This window comes from Rhinatrema bivittatum, chromosome 2 (genome assembly GCF_901001135.1).
Source record: "Rhinatrema bivittatum chromosome 2, aRhiBiv1.1, whole genome shotgun sequence".
Classification (NCBI taxonomy): domain Eukaryota; kingdom Metazoa; phylum Chordata; class Amphibia; order Gymnophiona; family Rhinatrematidae; genus Rhinatrema; species Rhinatrema bivittatum.
In genome coordinates this window covers 47,151,549-47,163,802 of record NC_042616.1, presented here as the reverse complement: position 1 = coordinate 47,163,802, position 12,254 = coordinate 47,151,549, and the positions used below count along the sequence as shown (strand labels likewise).

At 45.0% G+C, this 12,254-nt stretch overlaps 1 protein-coding gene across 3 annotated transcripts in view; it reads left to right on the top strand.

The window, feature by feature from the left end:
• The first annotated feature begins 1,231 nt into the window (after positions 1-1,231).
• Positions 1,232-12,254, top strand: part of LOC115083905 (amiloride-sensitive amine oxidase [copper-containing]-like) — a 33,164-nt gene continuing 22,141 nt past the window's right edge. For 2 of the 3 annotated variants that reach the window (XM_029587981.1, XM_029587983.1), the window contains exons 1-3: positions 1,246-1,300; positions 4,582-4,749; positions 10,382-11,955. In XM_029587981.1, the coding sequence (XP_029443841.1) occupies positions 10,410-11,955 (1,546 nt within the window). In that variant the 5' untranslated portion in view covers positions 1,246-1,300; positions 4,582-4,749; positions 10,382-10,409. Of the gene's footprint in view, positions 1,301-4,581; positions 4,750-10,381; positions 11,956-12,254 lie in introns of all 3 variants that reach the window. The other variant, XM_029587982.1, reaches the window with a different exon arrangement.

The following is a 12,254-nucleotide window of genomic DNA, read 5'->3' as shown; positions in this document are numbered from 1 at the left end:
ACCCTCCAAAACCTCAGACTTCCTAGCAGAAGCCTCCAAGCTCCCACATTCCTCCACAGCAGTGACTTATCCGCAGCCACAGCCTCCGAAACCCTACCCCCAACACACACACACAGCAGCAGCAATCACAGCCTCTCCCCACAACTGCATCCTCTCTCTCAGCCATCCCCCTCTCCCCACCCCGCTTCAGCCTGTCTTACTGTGGGCTGGATCCTTAAGTTGCAACTCTCCTTTAAGAGGCAGCCCAGTGCAGATGCAGTCCACCACAGGGAGAGTGCAGGAGGCTGGCCACGCTAAAGGATACCAGCAGGGGAGAGGCACACGATACTAATGCTCCTTCCTTTGGCTGCTGCAGCTCTCCCGTTGGCTGCCAGAGCCTGCTTCCAACTATCGGCTACGACTTCCTCCATCCATTCCTCCCTGCTGTTCTTCAACTGACAGAGACCCACCAGGTCGCCTCCTTTGAGCCATTGGCCAGTGCCGGACGTCTCCTCCTTGCCCCTTGATGAAAGGGTGAGAAAATGAGAACTGGGAGCTGTACCATCACCAGGCGTCCGCAGGAGCTGCTATTGGCCCAGGACCTTACCTTGAAGAACACTGCACTGAACTAACCATGGCCTCACAGGTAACCTCGGTAGTTAAGAGCACTTTTTAAAAATCATATGCAGTGCCTAAGACCGATGTAATCCCCTCTTGGTTTTGGGGAGGGTCACAGGAAAAGTCCCACCGCACTTGTTAATTCCGAAAGAGCAATAACGCAGGTGGTTTCCCTTTGAAAATCTGCAAAAAGTGTGCACATTAAAAGCTCCCTTCTAGTTTGCACCTACATGGCCTATTTGAACATTGCCACCTTAAGTGCAGGGATGGGCAAACTACGGCCCACAGGCCAAATCCAGCCCATCACCAAGTCTCATCCGGCCCACCTATCTGTAAAAACTTAACATTATGTGCGGCCCGCGTCATGTGTCAGGCAAAACCAGGAGCTGTCCTGCGCCGCGGCGCTGTGCAGTGACATGCTGGAGGGGTTTCCACCCCCTGCCAGCAGGAAGAGCGGTGCCATGGACTGTCGTGCTGGCGGGGTTTGCAACCCTCGTGTGGGTGTATTAATCACTGGGAGGGATATGCCTTCCACTGATGAATCCTGAACACTTCCCTTCCATTCCATAGATGCTACTGATCCACCCCCTTGTGACATCACAATCTTCCAGAATGGGAGAAGAAGAAGCCAGAGCAAGGGGACAGTAGGTCAGCCGCACGTCCAGGAAGAGGAGGGAATCTAGCTGAGCAAGCCCGGCATGTGGTCAGTATACCTGTTTCTTTCACTGGGATTTAAAGGGCGACACCACAAGGCTGTGCACCCCAGATAACGGCGCTGCTGCCAGTTTGAGTTATTTAGCCTACGTGTGTTATGGTTATTGGTGTTTGGGTGGATCTTTGGACAATGTGGCAGCTGACCACACCCAAGGGGGGCAGTCCCGTGAGGGACCACAGTGTCAGGCTAAACTCCGGACAGACAAACACAGATTTGAATCTTTTATTAAACAGTATATGGAACCACCAGAGGTGGCAGTAGTGAGTAGTGGTTGTAGAGCCCAGCTGGGCGCCTCTCTCACAGAATGCTGGAAACGGATCCTCTGTAGAGCAGTGCTGTAGTGGAAAGAGACGGAGAGTTATGAGCACACAGTAGAATTAGCATTCAGAGTCCCAAGTAGAATAGGAGAGCTCCGAGACAGGGAGAGCAGGCCCTCGAGGAGCGAGTACCTGATCCCTTAACGCAGAGAGACTCAGTGGTGTTGTACTCACTAGCAGTAGCAGAGATTCCATTAGACGAGAGGTCTGGCACCGGAGCAGAGAGCAGGCCCTCGAGGAGCGAGTACCTGATTCCGGCGAGGCAGAACTGTAGAGAGAGATGTTATCTGTACTCACAGATGGAGACTGTAGTTAGTTCTTCCAAGTAGAAGGTAGAAGTTGCAGGCAGCGACACAGGGAACATGGGCCCTCGAGGAGCAAGTACCGGTTTCCTGATAGCACCTGAAAGAAGCAGAGAGGCCCCCGAGGAGCGGGTACCCCGTTAGTGACCCCGAAGGGTAGTAAGAGTTCCAGTTAGAGCTGGAGTGGCAGAGTAGCTTAGGAACGGAGAGCGAATCCCGTCCGTACGAGTTCCGGTAGAGTTCCAAAAGAGTTCCGTTGCTAACTCAACGAGCTAGCAAATGTAGTAGGCAGATATACCCTGGAGTCGTGACGTCAGAACAGGGGGACGCCCCTGAGGTTCGCGCCAACGTGGAAATAAAGATGAGGGCGGGGTACGTGCGCGCGCCCTAGAGGTACCTTGAAGGAGCATGGTGGGAGGCAGCACCAAAGCCAGTCCGGGGATACCAGAGAGGTCGGCAAGCAGACATCGCGGTGGCCATCAGTCCAAGGTGAGCGGGAGGAGCCGCAAGTAGAGAGAGGAAGGCGGGGCGAAGCCGTCGAAGACCGACGGACGCAACAACGTGTGACTGCTGTGCAGGAGGCTATTTTCCAGTTTTTGGAAACAAGTCTGCAGGTTCTTTTTACCGGTGGACTTGTAAGTCCCAAGTTTCAAAACAAAAGTTTACCCGCACTTTTGCTTTGAAACATGCAAAGCACTCACATATACTTTCACCTATTCTTATGTGTGTGGAGCAACGCAGGGATTTGTAGCTGCACTCGAGGAGGGAAGTTATCAGACAGATAAATTGTGAGGGTAAATCACTTTAAGAACATAAGAACATGCCATGCTGGGTCAGACCAAGGGTCCATCAAGCCCAGCATCCTGTTTCCAACAGAGGCCAAACCAGGCCACAAGAACCTGGCAATTACCCAAACACTAAGAAGATCCCATGCTACTGTTGCTAGTAATAGCAGTGGCTATTCCCTAAGTATAATTGATTAATAGCCATTAATGGACTTCTCCTCCAAGAACTTATCCAAACCTTTTTTGAACCCAGCTACACTAACTGCACTAACCACATCTTCTGGCAACAAATTCCAGAGCTTTATTGTGCGTTGAGTGAAAAAGAATTTTCTCCAATTAGTCTTAAATGTGCTACTTGCTAACTTCATGGAATGCCCCCTAGTCCTTCTATTATTCGAAAGTGTAAATAACTGAGTCACATCTACTCATTCAAGACCTCTCATGATCTTAAACACCTCTATCATATCCCCCCTCAGCCGTCTCTTCTCCAAGCTTTACAGCCCTAACCTCTTCAGCCTTTCCTCATAGGGAAGCTGTTCCATCCCCTTTATCATTTTGGTTGCCCTTCTCTGTACCTTCTCCATCGCAACTATATCTTTTTTTGAGATGCGGCAACCAGAATTGTACACAGTATTATTCAAGGTGCGGTCTCACCATGGAGCGATACAGAGGCATTATGACATTTTCCGTTCTATTAACCATTCCCTTCCTAATAATTCCTAACATTCTGTTTGTTTTTTTGACTGCTGCAGCACACTGAGCTGATGATTTTAAAGCATTATCCACTATGATGCCTAGAGGGTGGTAGTTCCTAATATGGAACCTAATATCGTGTAATTACAGCAAGGGTTATTTTTCCTTATATGCAACACCTTGCACTTGTCCACATTAAATTTAATCTGCCATTTGGATGCCCAATTTTCCAGTCTTACAAGGTCTTCCTGCAATTTATTACAATCTGCTTGTGATTTAACTACTCTGAACAATTTTGTATCATCTGTAAATTTCATTACCTCACTCGTCATATTTCTTTCCAGATCATTTATAAATATATTGAAAAGTACAGGTCCCAGTACAGACCCCTGAGGCACTCCACTGCCCACTCCCATTACCTTGTAATAAAGATGCTTGTTACTTATTTGCAAAGCTTCATTTGCTTATGTGAAATGTCTCATTCCAAGCTGTAAATCCTCTTTCACCAGACCCCTCTGACAGAACACTCAGATGTGTTGCTCAACCTATATCTTCGATGTGCCAGAGTGGTTTGTCAGAGGGGTCGGCCTGGTTAAAAAGGATGATTTCCAGTTTGAAATAAGAAGCTTCCCATAAGCAAATGGAGTTTTGCCAGATAAGTATTGAGCATGTTGATAAAGAAGCTTGAACATTTGCTTATTGCTATGATACTGAATAGCTAGTGGGAAAGGCTTTGAATATATGCCTTTGATCAAGCCGTAAGGTGGCAAAGTAAAAAGATCCTTTGTCGGGCATAAAAATTTGTTAATACCCTTTAGAGACTGATCATGTAAACAATAATGCCAGAAAAATATTTGATTAGAATAATCCAAATAATACTGGGTGACTAAACTTGTTATTTACATTTTTATTGAGACAGTTATTAAGATGATGGAAGATGCAAGCTTACAATGAATTTAAGTCTGGCATGTGTGGGATAATTTATATTGTGGAGTGTGTCTTTCTGGCTCACGATGGATTGCATTTTGAAGTTTTGGAATGATTGTGCCTTTTTCACTCCAGAGTTTTATAACCTATCAAGCTTTATCTATGATTTATGACTGAATATGTTAAAATGATTTAAAAAGAAGTTGTGAAGTTGATTAGGCAATTCTTTATATATTTTTTTGCAGGTATACATAAATCAACTCGTAGGCAAGAAGCTACATAAGTTGACGGTTGTGATTTTGGTTTGCACAGAAATAAAAGTCAACAAACAATATAACGGTGGTCCCTTTTAACTGGATTAACCCCCACAGAGGTGTCGCCTTGCTCTTTGTGATATATTATCTTATGCCTATGTAAGTTTATTCTTGCTTTTATCTTTTCGCCTGCTTTGCCAACGTAGCATTGCTCTTCACTTATTTTCCCATTAAATAATATCCTGTATCCTACATTAGGGGTGGAGCCAGAAAAGGGTGCCCTTGTCTTGAATGTCGTTCTTATGTGGGTAACTGCAGGGTCTTGTGAAATGAGCTGGCATGGCTTGCAATGTGATGTCTTGAACAGGTGTGTGGCCTTTTTTTCTTTCTGGGTTTCTGTTTGAAGTTTGTGACAAAGCTAGTGCTGAGGTGGAGCTGAGGTTATTTCTTTAATGGTGCACGATCAACAACAAACCTTTTCCATTGGAAAGAAATCAGTAGAACTAGGGGTCATGAAATGAAATTCCGGGGAGAAGGGCTCAGGAAATGTTTATTCACGGAGAGGGTGGTGGATGCCTGGAATGCCCTGCCGGAAGAGGTGGTGAAGATGAAAACGGTGAATGAATTCAAAGGGGCATGGGATAAACACTGTGGATCCTTAAGGGCAAGGGGGAGGGGAATGAAGTAAGAGGCGTGGGGATAACTTGCTGGGTAGCGGTTATTATCCTTAACCAATAAGCCTTCATACTGTTGATGCAACTCCAGCATTGCTCGCTGCTTCAACGGCAGGGGGTAGAAGGAAATTGGGCTCAAACAGTAACTAACAAGAGCCCTGACCTTGGCTCTGGGAAACTGATAAGTATGGGAGTTTACTGGGCAGACTGGATGGGCCGTTTGGTCCTTTTCTGCCGTCATTTCTATGTTTCTGTGTCCTCCAAGAGTGTTGTCTGTAGGGTTTGTTTTTTTTAATGATTTTTCTCAGTTTTTGTAGCTCTTCATTTTATGTTGCTATAAAGCAGGGGTCGGGAACCCATGGCTCGCGAGCCAGATATGGCTCTTTTGAGGGCTGCATCTGGCTCGCAGACAAGTGTCGCCACACTTCGCGGTTCCCGCTGACCCAGCTGCTCCCCGGTCCTCCGCCGCCCGGGCTTAAAATGCTGTCAGCCCGGGCGGAACGCGGCGGGACAGCTGGAGTCAGCGGCACCGGCGTGCTCTCTTCTTCCCGCGGCCCGGAAGAGGAAGTGGTGAGCATCGGGTGCCTGCGCGAGAAGAAGAGGCCACGCTTGTGGGAAGAAGACTGCAGCGCGGCTCGGAGGAAAATGAAGAGTTTCAACCGCGGCCGATGGGACTCCGCCTCCGCGAGGGCTGAAAATGAAGGAGGTTAGTGTTGGGAGGAGGCTGCTGCTGCCGCGAGTTCCTGGGGTGGGGGTGGGGGAGAGAGAGAGTGAATGAGCGAGCAAGCGTGTGTGTTTGAGATCCTGTGTGTGTGAGTGAGATTGCATGTATGTGAATGATTGAGAGCCTGTGTATGTGAAAGAGAGTATGTCTGTGATTGAGAGCCTGCCTGTGAGAGAGAGAGCATGAATGTAAGTTTACCATTGGGAACCTGTATGTGTAAGTTTGTGATTGAAAACCTGTTTGTGTGAAAGAGTATGTGTGTATGATTGAGATCCTTTGTGTGTGAGAGAAATCATGTGCATGTATGATTAAGAGCCTGTGTGTATAAGTAAGAGAGAGATCATGTGTGTCTGTGTCTGATTGACAGCTGGTTTAGGTGATGGAGCATGTGAGTATGTGATTGAGAGCCTGTGTTTAAATGAGAGAGACCATGTGTGTCTGTGTGTGATTGAGAGCTGATTTAGGTGAGGGAGCATGTGAGTATGTGATTGAGAGCCTGTGTGTAAATGAGAGAAAGAGAGGACATGTTTGTAAGCATGTGAATGAGAGTCTGTGTGTGAGAGAAAAAGACAGCATGTATTTATGTGATTGAAAGCCTGTGTGTGTGTGTAAGCGTGAAAAGATAGACAGCATGTGTGTAAATGTGTAATTAAGAGCCTATATAAGTGAGTGAGAAAAAACATGTGTATATGTGAGTACTGAGAGCATGTGTGTATAGGTGTGTCATTGAGAGCCAGTGTGAGAGAGAGCGCTGGTATGTGACTGAGAGAGGAGAAAGTTCCAAGCAAACCACCCCACCTCCTGCTAATTCAGAACAATCTCAGGACACCTGGATATCAAACGTTCCCAGGTATGCAGAGCAAAAACATTTTTGTATCCTTATTATTTTTCATTACTGGATCTTTGTGTCTGCTATTTTGAAATATTTTGTTGGTATCTGGAAATGTTTTATATGAGTTTTAATTATTGGATATTCCTCTCATCAGCTGTTTCGAAATATGTTCTTTTTGTTAGTACAGTTTTACTGCTGATGATTTTATATTTCTTGATTTGTTTTATAAGGATGGGTGATGTTTCTTTTTTCCTTTGTTACACTGCATACAGAGACTCTGGCTTGTTGCAGTTTCCAATTCAGTTTTTTTCTGCATGCTTCTTGTTATGCGTTTTGGTCTCTTTATTCTATGTTAGGTGAGGGACAGCACGTGATTCAGGTGAGGTTTTCTGCTGGCGTGTTGTTTCTGTGTAGGACTCTATAGCAGCCTGACTTGGTCCGTTTTCCTAATAGGAGATGTATTGGTGTCTTAAGGCCTGGTGTAATATTTTCAGAGACTTATTGTACATTAAAAGTGGGATCTTACATAAAATGCACACATTTACTTGTATTTAGTTTTAAACATATTGTATGGCTCTCATGGAATTACATTTTAAAATATGTGGCGTTTATGGCTCTCTCAGCCAAAAAGGTTCCTGACCCCTGCTATAAAGGTTATAAAGGGTATTCACTCTGTGATCTTCCTTTCTTCGTATTACAGCAGATTTGTCCTGGGTGTTTTAAGTGAAAATGGTCATTTTTCTGGTGACCTTTTTATCAGGGGGATGCCTTCAGGACTTGGAGGTGCTCATCTTTTTCAGTCAGAGCATATAAGGTGATAGCGTGTGCCTTGGCTGTGTATAATGGACCTTTGTATATGCGAAGAGTGGAAGCTGGAACTGAAGGTAGGTTTGTCTGTCCTTGGTTTTCTGTATGCAGGTGGCCATCATTCAGACAGCAGGAATCCAAAAACTTCACTCTTTCTACGGGGTAGTCTGTTCTGAGTCTGATTGAAGGATAGAATTTCTTTAAAAGAAATGTAAAATCATTTCAGAGTTTCATCTCCCTTAGTGTAAATCATAAAAATGTCATTAATAGACTGATAATATTTGAAAGATCAAGTCTAGCATTCATTCAAAAATATCTCTCCTAGCACTGCCATAAAAAGGTTGACATACTGTGGTGCCATCTGAGTGCTCGTAGGAACACGTGGGATCTATAGATGTCATTACTGAAGCTGTGAGTCCAGATTAATTTAATTAATTTGGTAATAGTGTTTTGGTGTGTATTAGTGCTCCAGGGTGGATGTCTTTAGGTATTTTTAACATGCAGCTATACAAACTGCATGGGGAATGTTGCTATGTAGTGATTCTATATGCGTTGGAGGTAATTTTCAAAGGCATCACATGAATTAAGTTTGCATAGATGCACGTAAGTATCTTGTACTCACATACATAGAAATATAGAAACATGATGGCAAAAAAAGATCCTATGATCCATCTAGTCTGCCCATCCGTCCAATTTATCTAGTCCTTACAATTCCCATCACTCCCTCAGAGATCCCCTGTGTTTATCCCATGCTTTCTGGAATTCAGATATTCTTTTTGTCTTCACCACCTCAACTGGTGGAGACTTATGGCCTGGACTGGCCACAGTTGGACACGGGATGCTGGGCTTGATGTACCCTTGATCTGACCCAATATGGCATGTTCTTATGGGAGGCCATTCCATGCATCCACCACTATCTCTGTAAAGAAATATTTCCTATGCTATTTTATAAACATGAAGAGAGCCATATGCATAATGTAATAGTTATCCATCTAAATGGCTTACCCAGCTATATTCAACCCTTATTTGGCCACATTCTGGCTGTGTAACTAGTTACCTGGCTAGAATTTAGCCGGATAAGCTGGGGGCGGGCAGGAGGTGTTTCGGGGAAGAGCGGAGCTAGCCGGATAGGTTAACCAGCTAACTCTGATATTTGGAGTCAGCCAGTTAACTTATCTGGCTAACTCTCGTCAGGCTGTAGGGCTTGTCCTGAAGTTAGCTGGTCATACATAATTGGCTAAGTTCGAGTTTGCCAGGTATATTCAGAGGCACAGCTGAATAACCGGACAGCGGCTGGATATGGACCTCCAAATGTATGTGCATATTTTGGGTTTCGCATGTTCATTTACCCGAGCAAAAGAAGAGGCTGGTTTAGGGAGCTTTCCGGGACGGGGACAAGAGGGATGCATGCAAAGTGCTATTATATAGGAAATTTATGGCAATATATTAGGCAACTTATTCTTGCAATGTTACACCTGCTAATTAACTAGCGCAATTGTTATCAATCTCGTCTGTCTGTTATTTTTGGGTGGGAGGTCTGGGTGAACTGGGGGAGTTCAGAGTGAAGTACTAGGAGAGGGTCTCCGTGAACTGGAGATGGACTGGGCAAGCTGATGGAGGTACCAGCAAACTGGTGATTTCAATTCCGTGCGCATTTTAAAAAAAATATACCTACTTCCACGTATAAGTCAGCGTTTTACACAAACAAGTGTTTTTTTTTCCACCCATGAAATATACGTGCATATGTTTATAAAGCAGGTGGTGAAAGTGCATGCTTTTAATGCATTGCAAATATTTGCAATACTGCAACACACATGCATATGTTGTGGACAGACACACATTTATTCATAATCTGCGCAGACCAGATACGCGCAGCTTATAAACTACTATAGTGGATCTCTATGCACCAATATACGCACATACAGTATACGGGGCACGTAGAGATCCTTGAAAGTTCTCCTCCTGGTGACCAGGATCGTGCCAGGCGGTAGCTGTTCTTAATGTCTATACTTATCCGGCTATGTGGTGGCAGGAAGCCCAAGTCCAGATTTTATTTTTTTTTACTTTTTTCCCTTTCTAGAGGTTTTTTTTAAGTGTCAGTGCAGTAGCGCTGGAAACTTAATTCCATCTCTGACCCAGGGGTTAAGTTTCCAGCTCTAAGGAAGACTGAGATTTGGGCAGCGCACCCCTTTGCGTCGGTGAGCACTGCTCAATGCCCGCATGGGATTTGCATGCGAGGGCGCTAAGCAGCGCTCCCCTTTAGGGACGCACACATTTCTGCGTGCAACGCTCCCTGCTGCATCGGCATTAAGTCTTGCACACAGAAACTGCACGTTGAAGTGCAGGCAGAACGGTGCGTTCAGCTGAACGCACCTTTCTGCATGAGTCTGTTAGTTAGCCTAATAGCAAGCCTCAGGGGGCTGCAACTCCCCTACCTATCACACGACCCATTACATAATGAAAGTACTTCCAAGCCCACATTCAAATGTAGCAATTTTTCCATAGTCCTGAGTCTAGCGGGTGAAGAGTTTAAAGTTAAATTTATATACAGTCCCTAGTGCACTTTCATCTTGAGAGTCTTCTTCAAGTCTTCCTTAATGCACTAGTGGATCATGAAACCCCCCTGTACATGAGGTAGAAACTCCCAAGTTAGATAACAGGAAAAAAATGTTACCATAGTTTCAGGGCAATGCCACCTTTTCTGAACTGGGTTTGTTTCCTTGCTTGACTAGTTTCCCTTTGATTACTTCCCAGGTTTGAAAGAGCTTGGTCAGCCTGAAGAATGTGGTCCAAGGGCTTTGTCTGGATGGTTACCCTCTGCTGTGTGACCAGAGCCAATCCTAACGAGAGAATCCTATCCAGAGGGCGTCACAAGGCTTCCGTATTTTTAGACTTAAGACCCAAAGAGATGCTTTCGGTTCAAGCTTTTTTGATGTCACAAGTACATCTCAAACTTCACTCTACCTGGTCACACAACATGAGCAAAAACTCACTCTTCCTGATTCAGCTCCACGTACCCAGGAAACTTACCGTCTTAAACTTTTTGGACAAAAATGGCCCAAGACCTAAGCGTGAGGCTCGAGTAGTTATCTTCTTTGGCAACCAGACAAAACCAAATGTCACAGAGTACATTGTGGGCCCATTGCCCTGTCCTGAGTATTACCGTCCTTACCAATTCAAGAGCAATCATAAAATCACGTTTGAATCACGGCCCGTAACATCCCTGGAATATGAAAACATGCACCGGAAACTGATGGAGGTTACGGAAAAGGCCCACCACATCCTGGTGGAAACATCTGGGTTTTCATATCACAACTGCACGGACCACTGCCTGACTTTCACAGATGCTGCCCCCCGTGGCTTGAAATCAGGAGATCGCAAGTCGTGGATCATGCTACAGTGCTTCGTGGAAGGATACTTCCTGCATCCCATTGGGTTTGAGATCCTTCTCAACCACCGCTCCACCAACCTGAACGACTGGGCTGTGGAAAAGGTTTGGTACAATGGCCAGTATTTTGACAGTGTGGAAAAACTGGTGGAGAAATACAACAAAAATGAAATCAAGAAAGTCAGACTACCTAAATATAAGAAAGATGACCCATTTTCTACCTATATGCCACGAGGTAAATTTAAGACCAAAGCTAATTCCCATGGCACAAAGGTTTGTGAGCCTCAAAGCAAACAATACAGAGTCCAGGGAAATTACGTAGAATACACCGGATGGAGCTTTGCTTTCAGGGTTTGCTCTTCCTCCGGTTTACAGCTGTTTGATATCCAGTTCAACAATGAAAGGATCGCCTATGAAGTCAGCATCCAGGAGGCTCTAGCTTTCTATGGTGGGGACACACCAACAGCCATGCAAACCAAATTTATTGATTCGGGTTGGGGGCTGGGCGCTGAGAACTATGAGCTGGGAAAAGGCATCGACTGCCCTGATATGGCTACCTACCTGGACGCTTACCACTTCTATGACACGGACAGCCCTCTGCGCTACAGGAACGCCTTGTGCATATATGAGCTACCCAGTACTGTGCCACTGCGCAGGCACTTCGACAGCAACTACAAGGGAGGCTATAACTTCTATGGAGGTCTGGAGAACCATGCGCTGGTCATCAGAACCACTTCCACAGTCTACAACTATGACTACATCTGGGATTTTATCTTCTACCAGAATGGGGTGTTGGAGGCGAAAGTCCATGCCACTGGGTATATCTATGCCACTTTTTTCACCCCTGAAGGCATCCACTATGGCAGCAAGGTGTACGATTATGTCCTGGGGAACATGCACACCCACTTGATCCATTACAAAGTTGACTTGGACATTGGAGGTATGTTTTACTTTTTTTATTTTACATCCAAGTAGCCCATCTCCCTTCATTGCTTGTGTTTTTTGCATTCAAATACTGTATCCTTAATTGGACAGAGAGTACAATTATCATGACCCCTTTATTTAGAAATATTTGAGATTCCGTCATTCCCTAAAGGTAGGATCAAAGTGGATTATGCAGAGTACAAGGCATTGAGTAAATAAACAATGGGTACATACTGATATAAGGCGGATTTTATTTAGCTATTTATTTAATTAAATGTTATTTCTTACTTTAAACTTACAGGACCAGAACATAAG